The following is a 21205-nucleotide window of genomic DNA, read 5'->3' as shown; positions in this document are numbered from 1 at the left end:
CAGCCATTACACGTCAATCAGAGATTACAGGAAAACCGTGAAGTGTTAAGTTTAAAACTCTGCGTTTCAGGTTGAGCTCATAATCAGAGGCTGTGTGATTTTATACTGGAACTGGACCATTCTTCAGAACCACAGTAAGTGACACTAGGTGGCAGTGAAGCACAGAAGATCAGACACCTCTGAAGACGAAGCAACTGCTCAGATACAAAAAGTAAAACAATGTAATTTATCTATAATAAGTCTTTATCACATATCAAACTATATTTTGCAAAATAAATCACTCTTTAAACTATAATTCTTCCACAGTATTTTGGTACAGTAACTCGAAATAATCAAATTTTAAAAGCTGTAGATCTCACATCATCTTACCTCAAAGCAGACCATTTAAAGTTGGAACTGAAACAATGAATAGTAAACACACACGAGTATCATAAATTAATACCATAACAAGTATAATTTAATGCTCTAAATGTGTATGTCCTAAAGAGCTGGAAGTATGAAACACTTCTAAATGGGAAAAAAAGGTATTGATAAATATGAATAGCTGTACTTACTTTTAACATTATTAACATCAGCCAAAATGGAATCAGAGACACTGATTTACAAAGTACACCAAGGTTTTTGAACTCTTGGGGAATGTGCAGTAACCTGCTTTTTTGCAGGGTGTGAGCTGCAATAACACACCTTTAAAATGACAGTGCCCTCTGGAAATCTTGGCACCTGTGATAAAGACTGCGGGAAAGTGTTGTTTATCCACTTCACCTCTTCGTGACCTGAAAATAAGAAACAGAGATATAGTGTCAGCGAGGTAAAGGTTTATGAAAATCGTAGGATGATATTAGCCCCAACAGAATCACAGTTTTACTGAGACTGAGAAGGATTGCTGTAGAATCTTTGCAAGGTTTCAGATCACTCGAATGACAATGCCCTTCTTATAAGAAAACCAAGCGTTACTTGCCACCTGAGTGTGAAGGAGAGCTTTAAAGGTAACGCCTTCTCCACTGATCACAGTTTGACAGTTGCACATTGCATCATTGGATTACAAAAGCCTCCAAAATTATAATTAGATAACCAGTTTGTTCCAGAAAACAATTTGGAAAGCTTGCCAGGACAAAGCCTCTGCTGTTATTCAGAACAGAACGTCACTGAAACTTTGACTAGAAACAGGCTGTATTGTCAGATGGGACCAAAACGGGGCATTGTGACTCTCAAGAGGTTGTTTTGCAGTAAAAGTAGTCAAGGTCGTGCCAAATAGAGCCAAATCCCTGCTGTGAAGTATGGGGTGGGGGCTTCAGGATGTTGTTAGACCATTCTTCTACCAAAATTCCTGGGAATCTTATAAGGATACGTGCTGGAGTGCAGGTTTGGGGGGCACAGCACCCAGTGTTTCCTAACTCACCATATTCCTGTGACCAGGAAATATTTTGGGGGACATCTGATTTCTCTCCCAGCACCTGGGGGTACAGGTCCCCTCACCCTGTCTCCCCTAAATCTACGCCTAGGAATATGTGGCAGATTAGGTGTGGATTGATTTTCCAAGAGGAAAATGGTCCCTGTTCTATAAACATGTTTCACTGATTACAGGGGCCAGCTCAGCTCTCTGACCTAATGCCTGCTGGGAAAACCTGTTTGAGGACTGTCAGTTCTGAACGGCTTCTATTCTCTTGGGAAGATTGTACACCAGGCATTTGAATATAGTATCAAATCCTCACAGCATTTGATGCGCATTCGTAAAGTCAGGTGCTGATGTTGGATGGATCACAGACTCCAATTCATCCCAAGTTATTGGATAGAACTCCATCCCTCCAGAGGATACAGCTCCACTGTTCCTCTCAATGTTAATGTGAACTCACCAACGGCATCGTTAGAGGAACTCCAGCTCCCTCACAGAAGTTTACAGATGATATTGATATGATTTTGTGCCTGGCGCCTTAATCATTGTTTGAGACTTTTGTGAGACTTCCATATCAAAACACATGTAGTTATTCTGTCTTTTCCTTGCTCGTTTTACCTTTTCTCACTCAGCTTTCTCTTTGTCTGTCTCTCTCTCTCTCCACTTTTTTTGCTCTTTTCTTTTCCTGTCTCTCTGTTTTTCTCTCTCTCTGTTTCTCTTTCTCTTTCCCATCTCCATACTCTTTCCCTCCCTATTACTTTCTCCCACTCTCTCCCTCACCACTTACTTTTTATTCTCTCTCTCTCCCTCTCTCTCTCTCTCCAACCCCCACCCCCCTCATTCTCTCTAACCCCCCTCTTGCTTGTGCTTTACTCTTTTCCCCGTATCTCTCTCTCTCTCTCTCTCTCTCTCTCTCTCTCTCTCTCTTGACTTAGTGACAGACCTTGAAAGCCTGGGAGTCTTTTGTTTGTGCTGCTGGCCAATAGAGGCGGATTACGACAGAGGCCAGAGCTCGTATATAAAGGGGGGCTTTCCGGGGCTTCCGAGCGCATTTGGATACTTGTCAGTGACAACACTTTAGAGAGAGAGACAGAAAGAGCAAAAGAGAAAGAGAAGCATCTTCTGCTGTGAGAGAAGGTGACAGAATCGCGCTCACTGTGTGAGACGGTGGCCATGCGTTAAGGCGCGTCGGGGTGCATGTTTTTCCTCCAAATCCCTGGGACTTTTGTTTTGTTTGTGTGTCCTCGTCTGTGATGGGAAGTCACACTTGACGCAACAGAACAGAGCATCTGTGGATCCTTCTGCTCCTTCTTTTTGCTTCGGTGTTGCCTCTTTTATTGGAGACCCCATCTAGAAGAACTAGAAGAAGAAGAAGCAGACAAAAAAGGAGAAGGCTAGCTTGTGTGCAATGGCAAGGTACAACTTTCTGCTGTGTCTCACAGTTCTAATCGGTTTAGAGCTCTCCGGGAGTGATGAGCCCAGTCTACCAATTCCTCCATCGCTCCACAACCAGAACCAGGGCCTGAGCCAGAGTCATCACCATCCTCATCCTCATCCTCAGGACCAGGACCAGGACCAGGAGCAGGACCAGGAACAGGACCTCCATTCCCGCGTGTCCCTGATTGACGTGGAGGAATCGGGCGAGTGCTCCGCATGCGTGTGGCGCGAGCAGAGCAAAGTGCTGCGCCTGGAGACCATCAAGTCCCAGATCCTGAGCAAGCTGCGGCTCAAGCAGGCGCCCAACATCAGTCGCGAGGTGGTGAAGCAGCTGCTGCCCAAAGCGCCGCCGCTGCAGCAGCTCTTGGATCAGCACGATTTCCAAGGCGACGCATCCCCGCATGATGAGTTTGTAGAGGCAGATGAGTACCACGCCACTACAGAGTCCGTCATCACCATGGCCTCTGAGCGTAAGTGCCTACACTAACAACATGGTTTAGTTCACTCCAGATTATTTGCCTGCGCTTGGCAGAAATCAAGGTCTAGTTTCTGCCCTTGTCTTTGTGGAAAGTGCAGTTTGTTTGGGTTTCTCACAACTAGGTTCTGACCATCTTCGCTGTCTCTGGTCAAGTTTCCTGTGAGGTACCAGTGCTTGCTGCTTTTGTCTCTTGTGAAACTTTGCACAAGCAAAATCCACTGCATTTTTTCGGCAGTATTGTGCCCTTTGTGTTTTTCATCCTTGGTAGTGAAACTTTTGTTGTTTTGTCTCCAGGGATTTTGGTGAATTGATGAATTAATGTACATTAAAATAAGAATTTTAAAGAGTAAAAATAACACTACTAAATACTGGAGTATGTTTTTGCGGTTGTGATTTGCCTGCTTGGTTGCTGGAGGTAGAATTGACTTATGCACTAGTGCATTGATTGGGATTCAGTTGTGCGAGTGCACCTTTAACATGTTAGGACTGGGGATATGTAGCTTAACTATACTGGACAAACCAAGGCAACCAAACACTGCCGTGTACATGACAACAACCACAACCTTACAACTCTACTCTACAGAGTCATATCCTGATGCATAAACAGGCATGGACCATCACTAATAGAAAATAATAGAATTCACAATTGCAGCATTGGGCTGAAAAATGGCAACTAGGTCTAGATTTTGTCCTCATATTGTGTCCTGATTGTGTCAAGTAAAACAATACTCACTGTGTCTACTTCACAATTTCTTATCTTCACAGTCCCTAGTGCAACAGCATTAGCAATAATGCTTCATGTCTCTGGTTTCATTGCTTTGCACTTTTGTGTCTAGATTCACTGTTTATTGCCTCTGATGCACCTTCACAGTTTAGATTCATTGTTTAGTGCTACCTCAAAACTTTTTTTATAAAAAATATTTTTTTTCCAATTATTTTCAGAGTGAAACAGTCCACTCGATTCCTTCAGAGTTTCGGGTGAAAATGTTTTAATTCCGTTATGTCTGTCTCTATTTTACATTCACCAATATCTTAATCATCTTCTCTTTAGTGAAACTACCTTATAGCTTCACTGCATATGGTCTGTGTCCCTGGTGAAGATTTGCTCTCATTTCTGTCAGTGTCAGGGTTTAGGTTGTTGTCTTGTTGCTAGTAAAACTGCAGTTCAGCTTTGATGATTATTGCTTTTCTCTGGTGCTATTTCATGATTGAGTTTCTTTGCCTATCTCACTCATTGTCTCCAGTTAAAGCACCTTATAGCGTCACTGATTATAGTTTTTGTCACTGGTGAAACCTTGCACTTAATCTCTAATCTCTACACTTTCTGGTGAAATTTTAGTGAAACATGTTACTTATGCTTGTTAGAGTTCAGCATGACACAGCAATTACAAATTATCTTTTTAATCTTATGGACAGTATTCACTGTCAGCCGTTAAAATACTTAAAACATTGATGTTTAATGTTGGAGTCCCTGGTGAAGCCATGCACTTGCTTCTGTCATCTGTCAAACAATGCTATATATATATAATTTCATCACAAAGCTCCTTGTCTTAGTTTTTGAAGAAACTTCACTTTGTTTCGTTGGTTCATTTACCTTCCCTTTCTCTTTCTCTTTCTCTTCATGCTGTAGTTTCTTTGGTTTTGTTGTTAAACCTAGATTTAAGCATCATTACTTACAACACGTGAATCAGGTAACATCACTTTAGCCTTTCATTTTGATTTTTGTAAAAGCTTTATGTTTCTGTTTCCATGACATTGTTCTTTGAAATTAATAAAACTACTCAGAGCTTCACTGCAGGGAGACTGTGTCATGGCTGTTTTGGCTTTCAGGACTTTTTTGTTGTTGTTGTTTGCAGTAAGGAGACTCTGGTTTACTTTCCTTGTTGAGGATGAATCTGAGACTCAGATGGCCCTCAGTAACCCGTTTGAAAGAGATAAATGATGTCAGGCCTTGGGTCAGTCAAACATTGTGTAGGTTTGAAAATGAACTTGTTAAACTGATGATTCAGTGCAGGAAACACTGGAGCTTTGTAATGATTATTTATATAACAACATGGACGTATACACCGTAATTCAGAGTTAACAGCTATAACTTCTCATCTTTGATTTTTTTTAATGACACAAGCTGTCATTTTACAAGCAGACTTCATTTTTATATCAGATGTTTCTATGAGCTCTGATCCTTGCTATTGTTGTTTTAGCAACATCTACTTGTGGGGCTTGTGTTGCTTTTGCTTTTTTTTTTTTGAGGGGTATGGGGTAATAAATCAATAATGATAATGTAATTTAAATCACGGCAGGCAGATGCACTTGAACGAAGCGTGGCTTGTTCTTGTTCTGCTTGTAAACTCAAAACCCGTTCACTTTGGTAAACAAAAAAAAAACACTTGTGTTTTTCTAAATGGAAGAAAGGTTTGCACATTTAAGGCCCTTGTTTTTCCCACAGCACTGGAAATCAGTGGTGACGTTATATAGGCAGATAGGGCAGAGTAATGACAGAATGGCCCTAGAAATCGCGAGCAGCTGTGTTAGAGCAGCGCTTTAGAGACGGACCCTAACCGGCTCCCCTGCTGTCAGGCGCACTGAGAAAAAGTGTGTCCAAAAAAAGATGCTATTGTTCCCCCCCCCACCACCCCTCCTCCCCCTTCTCCTCCTCTTTGCAGCAGTCCCTCACGACCGCACTTGCCTTTTTAAATGCGAAGTTTATAGGCACAGCTCGCAATTTTTTTCCTGGCCTCCTCCATCGAGGGGGGGGGGTACACAAAGCCCTGTGGAACAGTTGGGGTCGAGGGGAGTGTGTGACCTTTCCGCCAAGAATTGCTGGGGTTCAACAACATTTACACACGTAATGTATTCCGCACAAGGCGGACGAAAAGCCGAGCAAATAATCCGTTTTTTTTTCTCTTTTGGGGAGCAGGGCCGCGAACAAAGGTAGGTTTGTGTTCCTCCAAAACTAACCTCAACGTTGATTGTCACACAGCCCACGTCGTGGGCCATTCCCGCAGGCATAATAATGAACAGCAGCTCAGCAGCCTGCCATTGGAGAGTCACATCCACCATCCATTCTCAAGCGCTCCCCATTATACAGTCACTCACAAAAGTTTCATCACCCCTGGGCCAATGACACGTTTAGTGGATAAGTTAACACATCACTGACGTCCTGCAGTGGCTTTACTGTGTTTCGCATGAACAGCGCTCCATCTTTGGTACAGGCTTGGGTTAATGTTGTGGCAAACATTTCACAACTGGAAGCTATAGGGCACCCTCCTTAGGCAAAATGAAATGACTAACTTTTTACGCTATCCTGTGTAAACTTTCTTTGAAGACAGCATTATTTTATTTCATTCACAGAAAATATTAAGACAAACCAATATAACCAAATCCATACCAAAGGAAAATAATAGATATCATGTACTAAACCACAAACATCTCAAGTCAATGGCCTAGTCTTAACCTTCTGTAAATTCCATGGAGTTGATTTACTGTCTCCAGTTAAAATACTTTACAACATATCTGTTTCCTGTTGATGTCCCTGGTAAAGCCATGCACTCCCTTCTGTAGTGTCTCTGTACAAATGTAGTATTCAACCTCAATTTTAGCATCACTGCTAAAAGATTCTGTATCAGTACACATTAAATAAGCTCTCCAAGGTTTTCACAAGCTTTGTTTTATGTTGTAGCAAGTATTTTAAAACTGGAAGGCCTCTATAGGGCACTCTCTTAAGACAATGTTAAATGACTAAAATATTTAAGCTAAAATGTTTACACAATCTTAGAAGACAACATTCGTTTATTTGAATCATGTAGCTTTATTCAAACAAGTCAACATGACTGCACCACAAAAATATAACCTCAGTAGCCCAGTCTTAACCATGATTTTTGTGATAGACAAATCAATTCCATTTTTAAGCTCCTTTTGCATAAAAGAGTGGTAAAGAAGACCGGTGCTATGGCTTTCTTTGTGCTTTTGAAGTGGATTTGATAGTTTTTTTTTTCCCTCAGATGCAGGCTTTGTTTTGCACATTATAATAAATGAAAGCAACTTAATGCTTTGTTTTGCCTGTGATTAGTTAATCTGTGCACAGCTTTGTGCTGTGGCTCTGCAGCAGGACATTTTTATACCTTCCACTTTTTGACGGTAAAACCTTCTTGTTCTTGTAAATGCAGTAAACATTACTTACATCAATCAGATCAGTATAATGTAAGAGTTGTGTGTGTGTTGTAACCGGCTCTTTATATTTTTGCAGTAAACTATTGTGCCTTGTGTTGTTTAAAGGTATTTTTATTAGCTTTACCAGGTTAAATTTTTTAAGGCTTGTATGCAGTATTTTCTAAAGCAGTGATTTATTGATGTGGTTTTTAGCTGAGTCTGATAGTTACACATGATATACGCTGTATGTCCAAAAGTTCTTGGACAACTGATCATTTCTACTGAATTCAAGGATGTTCATAAGCAGTACCAGCTTATATTTTTTGACACTAAATTTTGGAATGATTTTTGAATGGAATTTGTTGGCAGTCAGCCACAACAAAACATTAGTTAGGTATTAATATTGGTGATTGTTCCAGAAAACTAAATCCACTCCAACTCATCCTAAGGTTTTGGATGGAACTTCATTACTTCAGAAAACAGAGCACAATGCTGGACAGCTTTATACAACACTAGCTGACACTTGACATTGAGCATGACTAAACCTCCTACAGCTGCTTAGGAGCATCCCATTTCAGTTTGTGCATTTTTAAGCTGATATATATGCAAATATATATAACTTATATACATTTGGTAATAAAAATGCAGAGCAGTATTTGAAGTCTTTTAACTCATAGATTTTGAGAATACGTTTTGCCAGTTTCATACTATTAACCCAGAAAAACTATATACACCATAATACAAACTGTATCATGATATTCTGCTTTATACCAGATCACCCACCTCGATCTTCTACCAAAGAGAGTGAAAACAAATCAAAATCACAACATGTAAGCACTCTGCAGACCTTACTGATAATTAACCCGTGCTTCTCAAGCTTTGTCCAGTTACGTATTCCTCATATTTACATCTATTCCATGTTTTTATTTACTGCTTTTACTCTGCTTTCTTCTTCTGCTGCTCATTTCTAGCACCTGTCTTCTCTCCAATTCGCTCAGCATTTTCCCGTTTCTCGCTCTTTCTGCTTCTTGTTTTCATCTCCTCCCTTCCTTCATCTCCTCTCCTCCCCCACTCCTCCTCTTTCTCTCACTCTCGCAGTCCTTCCCCTTCTTCTTTTCTCATGCTGAGAGAAAGACCGCATCGCTCTTGCCTGTGGCGTCATAATGGATCCCACAGGAATGCAAACCGGAAAAAGAGAGAGAAAACTTCAAACATTCTTCCCCGCTCACCGTGCCTGAGATATGCCTCTCAGGAGCCTTTGATGCCGATTTAGGCGTCCTGCTGAACCTGCAAACTGGACGCTTTTCTTTTTTTTAATACCTGCATGCAGCTGCAGAGGGGGTTCATTGGGTTTATGTTCTCCTGTTTATTAATTAATATGAAATGCTGCTATCGCAATGCAGTGCCTCGTTTACTGCGGCGGAGCGGACTTCCAAAAATCCCAACCAACTTTGATCCACGCCTGGTATGACATTAAACAGAAATGTAAAGAACAGTCAAGTCAATCTGGGCCTATATTCTGACAGTGCTCCTATTTAATTATAATCACACAAAAGATAGGATGTAAAATACACTGTGCCAATCCATTGGAGTTTCACATAGGGCCCGCTCCACTCTCTTCCTACTTGCAGACACCAAAATTCCTGTTGAATCCTACACCTCAACACTAAGGTTGCTGTGGCTGTCTATGATAATTTCTACATAACTTTACGTTATGTGGAGCTTTTAATACTTTAAAGGGCCCTTATCCTACCTCTTGCATATAGTTTTTCCGTTGAGATCCTTGCAACACATTTCTATGGGATTATATTCAAGTCTTATTATTCATTTTTACAGGACTGTTTCAAAAAGACTCGGTTGTTACTGTGCCTTTAAGACTGAAAGTGGTCCCAGAGAGGTGATTCCATAGAATAACTTTTGATAGAGGGCAGGGATGTGTGGGCTTCCATTTTATTAAGTTCTTATATCCCTAGGGTCCATATGTGATCAACACTTCAGTGCCTCCCTCTCATAACTACAGATCTTACATAACGTACAGAGGATGCTGAATAATTCATAGCGGTTACTGAATAATAGGTCTAAGAATTGCTCACTAGGGACCTGGATTCCTGTGAAGTTGCTCTGTGACAGTTTGTGGCACCTGCTTGTTAGCGAATGGGTGTCTGTCTTCGCTTAGAGACTCATAGCTGTGTGATTTTAGTGAGCATGTGTTTGTTTCCATACATTTTCAGGACAGTAATTACACTGCGAGGACAAACAAATTGGATCTTTGTGCTTCTTTTTCTTTTGTCTTTTTTAAATTAACAAAAGCAAACCAGTTTGTTTGTTGTCCCTAAATTTAAGTGTAGAGTTAGGCTTTGTATGTTCTTATTACGTAAAAACGCTTAATTGTATGTAGTACAAATGGGGTGTATTGTTATTATACTTGGTTCACATTTTGCTTTTATTAGAGCTTTTGTTAATTTCAGGAGGTTCATTTTTGGCTTTGAAGTATTTTTCCACTCCTTCCTACTTAGATTTTAGAAGCTGGTGTAAGTGAATTATCTGACTTGCTCTAATTGGCAATTTGAATGGAAATATAAGTGTTATAGATACATACATGCAGATAATACACATGGTACCTATCAGGATCAAAATAGCATACATATAAACATATGTAAGGGACCTATTACGATTAAACACAGGTGCTTACATTTATACATAATTCATATGGGAGATACATATGAGCCCACATGTCCTGGCGAATTATAAACACAAACCTGTATGTGTGCAAGGTCATTTTTTTTAATGTGAGGGTTTTCTGTGCTTGTGCAAGAGGCCACAGTGGGGGCTGACCCCTTGGAGCCCTCATTTGTCACCTGTCTACATATTTAAACCAGACCTTCCTCCCTCATCAATGTCCCCCTCTAACAATCAGTGGCTTTTGAGAACGTTTGTCAGTAATTTGTCACCCCTCCTTCTCCTCCCTGTTCCTGCTCTTGTTCGTCTTGAGAATCAGTCCATCTTAGTGCAATTTACCCAAATAAGTCCCCACACCAGTGGTAAGTCAAGCTTGAGAGGCTTCAGGCCAGAAAGTATTGCATTTAACTTCAGGCAAAGAAAGCTGTTTGCTGCCTTTGTAAACACCTGATTAGTTATGCTTCATTCAGTGTAGCTTGACTTTGACTCACACTTTCAGGTGTCCCAGAAAAAAACAATAATCGTCAGGAGAGACAGTAGGAAAAATATAGTTAACAGAAATTTACACAAATGAATATAGTATATGTCAGTGTTCTGTGTGTCCACGCTTTGTCTTTTCTGGAAACTTGTGCTCAGTTTTTTGAAAAACCTGCACACACTTCCTAAGTCTGGTTGCATTTTCTGAGTGATCCCAAAAACTTTCAGAGACTGTGGGACTACACTGTTCATTGTTCTAAGAACATCTGCAGCTTCTTTGTTTGATTTCTTCTTTTGTGTCTGTTTCCTTTTCTCAGTGCGGGTTTCTTTGCACATCCTTTCAGACTCATAGTGTTGAGCTCTTCTTCTTGCAGTGGAAACATTGACACAAACAGCTCTGGATGTGTTCAGGTCTGAAGTGAGAATGCAGCTTGAATTCTCTTCTCTCTCAAAGATGAAAACGTTAAGATGCAAAAGTGTTTGATTCTTTTTCTCTCTTGAATATTACATAGTTTTTGTATGCATATAATATCTACTGATTTTGGTCGTCAGTATGCCTTTGTGTTATGTTCTGCATAGTCTCCTTAGATAAATGAAAGGTGGACATTTGAACAGCTGTATGCAACCATTCCTTTTAGCTTCTAAATTGGTCAAACTGGCATTTGAAAACACTCAGCCAGCTCTCACCACAATCACACACACACACACACACACACACACACACACACACACACACACAGCAAGAACTAATACATTCACTGAGTCACAGTGGAGAAAAAGCCCCCTATTGACAAGAGGGGTCACAGAGTTCACAGCAATGTGATATATCGGATGAGGAGCCAATTAACCTCTTCAGGTCTCTTTCTTTGACCGCGAAAAGAGAGCTGGTAGTAGATTAAACAACACAACCCCCTCCCCACTTCCAAAGAACATACACCTAAGACGTCAAACACACAACATCCACCCACCAACCACTCCCACCCCCACCAGCAAAAAAAAAGACACAAGACTTTTATAGTGTTGACCCTATAAAAGGGTCATTTCCTGAAGTTGCAGGAACCATAAATGTTAAAGAGCGTAGAGCGCCAAAAAAGACAGGACTGTCGTCCAACATCATGCGAGAAGCTGATGGCTTTATACATACGGAGGTCAGCAAACATGTGTGGACACTTTTGTCATTTGTCTGTTTTGTTTAAAAAGGAATAAAAAGCTAAGACAGCGGGGCTGTAGAAATAGCACAACATGCTGTCAATTTTATGGCTAATAAACTTTCAAAGAGACCAAAGTCCATTAATACCCGGGGCAAAATTTCACCAGCCCTCTCAGGAATCTCACTCTCTCCTCCCTCTCTTCCCTCTTCCCACGGTCTCTCTCTCTCTCTCCTTGGTCCTGTTCTCTCTTTCTGCTCACATATAGGTCTCAGGGCATTTGTAATTAAAGGATTTTTAAAAATTAATGTAATGATGTTTCTACCACTCATCCTGAATATAGTGTAAAATTCAAGATGTATTTGGTGTCTGAAATGTGCTTCTTTGTTACGTCTAAACCAAAAGAAACAATATTTTTACTTCATAAATTATAATTAAAATTTGTGATGTGAGATATTTGTTCAGGTCTTTTGTAGACTTTTTGAAAAAATCAGCAAATTTTACACAGTGTCACACAAATAAGTCTGATTTACAGTTAGAGACAAAGGCTTATATTAGATGAAGAAAAGGCTTTACAGTTCTAAGAACTGTGGCAGCATGTGAATGACAACTGAGGCTGTGTATACTGTGTAATGTCTAATAATATAATGAATGTTATATAAATATTATATTAATTTTCATTGTTTTTAAAACAGTGACATGTTGTTGCAGTGAGATTACTGTGAAATTGTGGGAGTATCTCCAGTTGAGGTTTGGCTAGATTTGTTTGCCTGGGGTAGAACTGGGATATGGTTTGAAAGCTTATAGAAGCTTGTAGAAACGGAAATACCTGAGAGTAAGAAATCTGGCAGTCTCTGCATGGCCAAAAATGTGTGGACACTTTCACATATCATTTGTGCTGAAATGAACGGCATCTCTGGGGAGTTTGTTCCTTTTGCTGCAGTAACAAATTACTCCTCTGGGATGGTTTTACACTACATGTTGGGACATTGATGTGAGAATTTGATAGCACTCAGACTTAGATACTGGTGTTGGATGATTAGCTCCAGAGAACACAGGTTCATGTGCGTCTGTTTATGTGGGTTGTGCACAATGTCTGCATCAGTGGGTGCACTTTTATAGAGCAGAATTCACGAGTTATAACTTGTATAAAATGACAGCCTGCTTTTGTTATTGAGAGTGATAACTGTGTGCTCTCAAGGTTGAAGGTCTTTACACATGTGACTAATTTGGCTGTAGTGGAGGTCTGGTAGTTTGTGTAGATTAGTCACAGGTTTAAACCGCGTTGGGTTCAATAAAATCTCACAGCATACGCCATTAAAGAGCAACAAGCAGGCTCTGCCCTCTCCTAAAGGGACCAAGATCATGGCCTGCTTTTATAAGAGCCGTGTTAAAGAGCCAAAACAGATGTCAGCCCTCGCTAATAAAGGAAATAATTACTCTGGTGCCCCTCCACTAATTAAGCACTTTGGTGGAAATGAGGGCGGAATAAAGAGTAGGAGAAGAAGGGGGGAAAAATAGCTATAAAAATCACTGAGCACGTTATTAGCGCCCGTGCTGACTGCGGACGTGAAGGCATTTATTAAAAACGTCCATTCATAGAATCCAAAAGGCTCAATCATTCGCAGCACAGCTGAATCATTCTGGTCTCCATTAAGAGCCCAGATACGCCGGAACAAAAATTCAAGTCTCTGCCTCTGGATATACATATGAAAAATTAATAAGGATCTTAAGTGTTCTGAGAGTGGCTTCCCGCTGGGTAGGGGGAGCCGCTAACACATACTTCCTCTCCCATTTAACGTCAGCCACGGAGTTCATTTGGGACGACGCTTTAATCAGCTGCCAAAAGCACATTTGGAGGAGAGCCATGGTCACTGCCGTTAAGAACAGCTTAAATAGAGCTCTGTGTTTCTGAAAAGATTAACAATATATGTGTGAATCTAAACTTTACTAAACCTTTAATGGCCTTTTATCATTTGAGACGTCTTTAAGTTCTAATAAATATTCTGCACAAATAAAATAATTGTACTTTAAGGGAATTGCACTGTTTACAACTGAAGTTGTTAAGACAAGGTCTTTTAAAGTGGTTTAAGGAGAAATGCTTCTTCAGATTTGCTCACAGTAGTGGTGGGGAATTTATTGGTGAGGTTTTCTTTTGAAGAACCAAAAGTGAATCTTCTATAGCCTTGCCCCGAAAAACCCATTTTATGCCTCTTTAATTTTACGAATGAAGCTTAGGACCTCTGACCAGGTCACAGTGGATTCCACATGCGCAGTCATTTTATGGCCAGTGAGGTCTATAATTATCATCTGACAAGCTGGAGATGAAGCAATTGCTGCCAAATATCTCCCAGCACATATGAGCCTGAGAGAGGTAATGAAAGGAAGAGAAGGATGGAATAAGTGATAGAAGGGAGTGGAAAGGTCAGGCAATATCCCTTCACTCACTGTCAGTCATCTCAAGGAAAATAAAGATGAACTAATTCATCTTTATTCATGTCATCAAACACCTCTAATGACATGAATAAAGATGACTTTATTTCATGAATTATGTATTTGGACACAGATTGCCATTTTAATTTAGTTCACAACAGTGGCTGTTTAAGTCTAAAAACAATACTAATATCACTCAGATGTTTGTTCGTCTTCTTGTTTCCCAGTGTAAACTTAAATGTATGCATAAAAGTGGGGCAGACTTTTCGGAGCAGTTTAGGAATAGGAATGAAACATTAATGCTTGTGACAGCAGAAAGTACATGTTAAAAAAGACATTAAACTGTGAACAGTGGAAAGCATGTACACAGAAAGTGGCTAGTGACTGCTTATTATGTTTTATGAAGAATGACCATTCATATATGTATGTATTTTTAGAGAATGAGGTTTCAAGTCTGGGGATTAATACTGAAGAAAATTATTAAACTATGACCTGTCATTCATTTTATCCATATCTTCAGATTTAGAACATTTGTAATAATAACACATTCTAGATTTATGAATAAAGCAAGTATAACAAGGACCCTAAAATTGATCCTTTTGGGACACCATACTGCATTGTTCTATGTTTAAAACTCTTCTTCTCACTGACTATATATTACACACACACACACATTGTGCTTTCTTTAACCAATCGTTACTCCAAATTTAAATGAGAGAAGTGCAAATCTGAGCAAGCGTAATTTTCTTTTGCACAAGCGCAAAGAAACTCTGTGAATGTACTCTTAAGTGCTTTTATTGCAGCAAAGAAATCTTATGAAAAATAGACTATTTAAAGTTGTTATTCTGTATGATGTAGTAGACGGTAGTTGAGGGCCAGTACCAAAAGACCCAGTGCTTGTTATCAGGCCATGGCCCAGTTGTTGAAAACTGTGATCTAATCCCCAGCACCAAGATCATTAAAACCATTGGAGCTGTATATCTCAGGATATTATTAGGGCATACATTCTCTAGGATGTCTGTCATAAGACTGTCATGGAGGACTGGTGGTAGCTTTCTGCTTATAACATTTCATGTTTTCTGTTTTTTTAGAGCATTTTACTTCAAAGTAAAGTGCGCTCCTGACACGTAGGATGTCCCAGTCCTTAGATGAATCATTCAGAGTGGTTAGAAGCAAGCCATTGTCTGTATAACAGACATATTTTTACTCACTAAAAAAAATCACTAGTATACCACTTAATTAGTATATTTGGGGAAAGTTAATGGTTATTTAAGCTATAGGACTTTGAGTAAAGGACAAGCATAACAACAAACAGCCTGGAAATTACCTTCTCATAATGCCAGTTAATGATTTTTTTCTGTTGGGAAATTTGAGAAAAATTATTCTAAGGTGATGTTTGTCTGGGGGAGAAAGTGTTAAATGTAACATGGTGAGTGATTGTATAGTTGTAGGTAGAGAAGGTGAAATGAGGATTTATTATCTAATACAATCTAAGCTAAAGTTACACAACAGTAAGGAACATAACTGTTTTTGTGGTTATGTAGAATAGGATGAGATGTGTATCTAAGACTTTTAAAGAGTAAAGAAAACACCTTCATCCTGCACCTTGAGTCTCAAAACCCTGAGTTTTACATTAGCCTTTAATGCTGCGTTCGAGTGGTGATGGAAACTGGGAAATACCAACTTTCCGAATGGCGGACAAAGTCGTATTTAGCACTGGTAAACTCGGGATTCTAGATGATACACGAGTTTACGAGATGTGACGTATATCGCAGCCTTTTACTTCTTCCCCTGGAGAAAGTGGCAAACATGCTTTTGAATTGTCTCATTATGTATTTCTATATATAAAAGTCATATCATGATCAGATTTGTTATTACTCACAAAGAGTTGTTAATGATAAATCACTTTTTGGGGACACAATGTATACAGTGGGTGGATATTCAGCCAAGCACCCGAACACAGTGAAGTCGTATTTACTACTTAACCACCTGGAATATACAACCTTCCATTTAGCACTCGAACGCAGCATAAGATTAGGTCCATATAAGATTATTGAAACCACCATGATGTGTTAGAAAACTAATCTTAACTGATTTATGAACATCTCTTCAGCTCTCTCTAACATACCAGAAACCAAAGGGTATATTTCATACTGACTGTCGTACAAGTTTAAAAAGCAGTAATTATAATTTAATTTAATCAACAATAGGAATATGCTTTTAACTGAGATATCAGTCTAAATACGTATCAGGCAAGTAACACCAAACTTTCACAGTAATCTGGAAATAGCAGTGATTTTGTTTCTTTTTTTATTTTAAACATATATATAACCACATACACAAGTCGATGTGCTGTAGAAATATTGTAAATCAATGCATTTATAGAAGACTAATTGTGCAATTTCTCTCCCTGACTCTGTGCATTTAAATTGGCCGCCTAGAGCTTCCTGGAACTATTTGGAGCCTGCACCAGTCACATGACCACCAAGCATTTTGGACTTCCATTGGCTCAACACTCTCTCTACAAGGCTCTGGTTGAAATGAAGTGTTAATGCTATTCGAAAGATATTAGCTTCACAAGCTATTATACCATAATAAAAAACCTGAGAAAACTTTAAAGCAGTGCCATGATCAGAGCCAGGAATTATAATTACCTCATAGTTTTAATGACGTGTGTGTCTGATGAAAGAAAAGCAGTAATCCGTAGCATATTTAGACTTGTACAACTGCATAAAGCCCATGTAACAATGCATTTAGGCAGCTTTTCAGAGCTTGTATGTTGAATAATAGATCCCTCTGTAGGCACAGAGTCAAGCTGTGCAGTATTACAGCCTTCCTCCACCTTCCCCCATGCGTGCTGTCACTTTAATGCAGTTTAACCCTGTGTGAGCTTTATATATGTCTATATTTTACATCTCATCCAGATAATCATCATGACTGTGTGTAGAGAGGAGTGCACTAATGCTTCAGTCAATGTGGATGTGGTTCTATAAAGACATGCACATGTGTAAAGATGCCTGACACATGAGGATTTAACACCTTAGCCCTTTTAAAGGGCCCGTTTTAAAGGGCCTATATCCTACATTTCTTCTTTCTTTGCTTTTGTTCACTGCCAATCACAATACATTTTTATGACTATTTTCCAACTTCTTTAATTCTGTTTTATGGCTGCTATATGTAAACAAGCTTAGTTTTAGTGGTCTGTTTTTTATATTATGTCTCACCCATATTTCAGGGCTGAAACACTCCTTATAACTTCCATGTGAATGGGCGGAGCTTAACTGCTCTAAGCTGAATAGGAAGATAAATGTGTGTAGACGTGTTTCTGTCCACTGGTGGATTTTACCTTGTTTAAGGACTGTAAAAAATGGAATAAAAAACTGCAATTAACCGCATCATTCACATTGACTTAATCGTTACTAATTGCAATTGGTTTCATATTTGATGCTAAATGTATTAGCTACAAAATCAAGAATGCGCTTATTACTGTCAGTAACTCAGGAACATCATTTTCACTCTGTCGTATGGGATTTACAACATTTCCAATTCCTTATAGATCAACATAGCCCAGTCAGAGAACCACACCAACAGGTGTTTTAAACATTTTAAACAGAAAGTAGAATCAAATAACAAAAACGCTGGCTAACATTTACACTGAATAACAGAGAAATACCCACATGGCGACCAGAGTCCTGTGACACAGAGGTAAATGGTGAGAAACCCCAGAGATTCTCTAATATCAGTCTAATGAAACCCCTGGGGAAAGGTGTGTGGAAAAAGTGCAGGTGAGCATGTACTGTTAGGCTAGGACTGGGGATGGTTCATGTGGACAAACTTTAAAAATGCTTCAACAGCATTATAACATTAGTGCTGTGCAAACTTCATTAATTTAACTCATTCGTATCCAATTAACTTTGACACAGAATGTTTATTTTCATCTCACCCGTCTGTTATGTAGTCAGTATAGAAAATCAAGGTAAACTAAACATTGGGGATATTGTTAAGTTATTAAAGGCCAGTTATTCAATATCAATTTGTTGAGTGCTAAAAAAAATCATATAATAGGTGAAGTGATAATAGTTCGATAAATTGTGACCCATATAGAGAGCGTTCAGATTCCTGGGATTAAAACAGCACTGTGTTCTTTCTTAGACTGCACTTTGAGAGTGTACTATGAAACTAGTGCTTTGCTGTGATTTAAGAGAGTGAGTAAGTCATGCAGTTTGAGAATGTGTCGCTCTAAATACAGGCCCTTAGGGTTTTTGGAGTTAGGGTTTGGACAAGGCTTGTCCAAGGCTCAGTGGCTCAAAAAGGGACCTGTGTTACAGGGAGCATACGGAACATGCTTTTGTTAGTCCTGAGGGGCTGTTGGGCTGATAGGAGTCTTGTGCCTGGTCCGGGGTCCCTCAGGACAGCTCTGAATGAGGGGGGCTCACTGTGGCTCCCCCTTCTCCCCCTCCTGCCCCACATCCTCCCCCACTCCTCCTGGGACCGGGGGCCAAACAAAGAGGGAGCAGGAGCGGCCCGAGCCCGAGATGGTGGAGGAGCGAGGGGGGGGGGACTGTGGCCCCTGTCTTATTAGAGGGGTCGTGAACGTGTCAGGATGATTAATTTCCAGAGGTGCATGGGGATACCCTAGAGTCACATTTATTCCATGCTTCAGCTCTCCAACGCACACTTCCATGAAAATACCACATTTGCATTTCCCATTAAGAAAATATAGATATATATGCAAATAATGCTGCCTTTTTTTCTTTTTCTTTTCTGTTTTTTTCTTTTTTTTTTTTTTGTCCAGCTTTAACATTATGAGCTCTTTCACCACAGACCAGATGACTTTTCAATGGCTTTATTGTTCTGAGGAAATTTGATTTCGGACCCTTTTTCCCCATTCATTAACCAGATATGAATTCTTCTGTACATTGTAAGCAATCACATTTCAAAAATAGTTTACAAGACAGTGTAGAGGACAACTTCATGGATGATTTTAATGACAGTTTTGAGTGGTTGAAACAAGAGCCTTAGTGAAATCATTTAATTGATCAGAATGACCGCTTTAAGCTTCTAGGAGACCCCAGAATTGACAAGACACATGACAGGTACACAAGCCGTTAATGACACCTGACAGAAACCTATGTAAACATTTAGAAAGCGTTACTCCAACAAGCATCAGTTGTCACAAACGCTGCTCAGAAAGTGATGTGACAGCTTTATAAGCCTTTATAAATGTCTGTCTAGGTTTATGTCAGTCATAAAAGGTTTATGTTGTTATAGCCTTATGATGTCTGCCCTTACAAGTAAAGCAAAATATTACATACCAATTTGTGTTAATTTAAAACTGACCCATGAATTTGTATTTTTTGAATCTTCCCACTTGAATGGAATAACAGATTACATCTACCCCTTTTAAGCAAAGGATTCAGTTGAATAGACATCAACAGAGTTAAGGCTGGCCACATTAACATTCAGCGGTATACAAAAATCAGAGGGCAGAGATCTGTTGTGTATACACCAGCTGGCTCAACAATTCCATGTCACGTGACGTGACATCCATCTTACAGCGCATTTCAGCTTAGCGCTTCTGTTTTCAACTTTCAACCAGAGCAACCCATGTGGAACCAAGAGATACTGTGCATTGTCCCCATAAGAATACGATATAAGGATATGTCGATAAAAACGGGTCTGATTCACTTCAAACCCTTCCCCCTTTTTGGGTTGTTTGATATTATCCCCCTGAGAGCTGAATCTCATTATTTTAAAATGTTCCCCATTTTTGGATCATATGCTTTATTGGCATCAGGTATTAACCAGCCTGTCACCGAATATAAGAATCTATTTACTGGAAAAGAAAAATGGCCAAATTAATTCACAGCAAGTTCACCGCTTGGAGATGGCGGAGTGAATAGAGACACCTTCTGTAAAGCAGGAGTTTTCAGTGCTCTGATTGTTCAGTGTTGTGATTTTGATGTGAAATATTTCATTGTTTGAAATCACATTTCCATTTACTACTGAGTACTGCTTCCTCTCAGCTATAAATGGGCTTTAAAAGGGCATCCAGGCTGAACACAGTTTGACAAAATACAGTGCATTCATAAAGCTTTTACAGGCTTCTGACCACTGGTTCAACTCGCCACCAATGTGAACAATTTTGAGTCAGTAGCTTTCTCCAGAGTGGCGATGATCTCAATGCCTTTGCTCAAATCTGAACTTTTTCATTATGCAGGACGTTTGGAAATGTTCCCCTTTAAGGACCAAACCCCCATACCATCCTCACTGCAGATGCTGGTGTGTGTAGTGCATGTGTGTGTGTGTGTGATGTAAAGAGACAGCAGCAGTGTGTGTTTGTGTGTGTGTATGTGTTCGCGCTGTGGTCTCTGTCACATGAGCCTAATCCTTTGAGTCGATCTCTGACACTGTGGTTCTGAGGGCGTTTGGCAGAGGTCAGCATAATTTAACGTGTGAAATTGCTCGGCAGATTTGAACCAAGAAACATGCCGCATATATTCTCTGTCACTTTGGAAGGACGTTACATAAAGCAATTTTTAAATTGTCACTGTCAGTCCAAATCTGCTTTATATATAAATATATATATATATATATATAGGTTGAATTAAACATTTCTGTGCCATTTTTGTGACATGTAAAATGTGAAAATCTAATGTCATAAAACAAAATATATTATTCAAACAATCATATATATCTTCCCTATAAATATAAATCTGTGATCTACATTTTCAGGCTCTTACATTTCTGGCCCTTTATTAGGCAGGGTCACATGAATTGTTGTATGAAACATCATAGATGTCAAACAAGTCTAAATTACTCTCAAATGGTGCTTTTCCACTGCATGGAACCTACACGACTCTGCTCGACTCAGCTCAGCTAATTTGCTTTTCTACTCTCTTAAGTTACAGCAGGTTTCACATTGATTTATATTGAACTCACAACGGCAGCTCAGTTCATTACCTCAAGGTGTTTTGAAGAGGTTTATATGCTGCTTGGGCTGTTGGCCGA

General features: G+C 39.6%; 1 protein-coding gene across 2 annotated transcripts in view; it reads left to right on the top strand.

Moving 5' to 3' along the window:
* The first annotated feature begins 2429 nt into the window (after positions 1 to 2429).
* Positions 2430 to 21205, top strand: part of LOC136696235 (growth/differentiation factor 11-like) — a 31595-nt gene continuing 12819 nt past the window's right edge. For both annotated transcript variants that reach the window (XM_066670439.1, XM_066670438.1), the window contains exon 1: positions 2430 to 3300. In XM_066670439.1, the coding sequence (XP_066526536.1) occupies positions 2802 to 3300 (499 nt within the window). In that variant the 5' untranslated portion in view covers positions 2430 to 2801. The remainder of the gene's footprint in view (positions 3301 to 21205) is intronic.

This window comes from Hoplias malabaricus, chromosome 5 (genome assembly GCF_029633855.1).
Source record: "Hoplias malabaricus isolate fHopMal1 chromosome 5, fHopMal1.hap1, whole genome shotgun sequence".
Lineage (NCBI taxonomy): Eukaryota > Metazoa > Chordata > Actinopteri > Characiformes > Erythrinidae > Hoplias > Hoplias malabaricus.
This window is presented reverse-complemented; position numbering and strand designations above follow the sequence as displayed.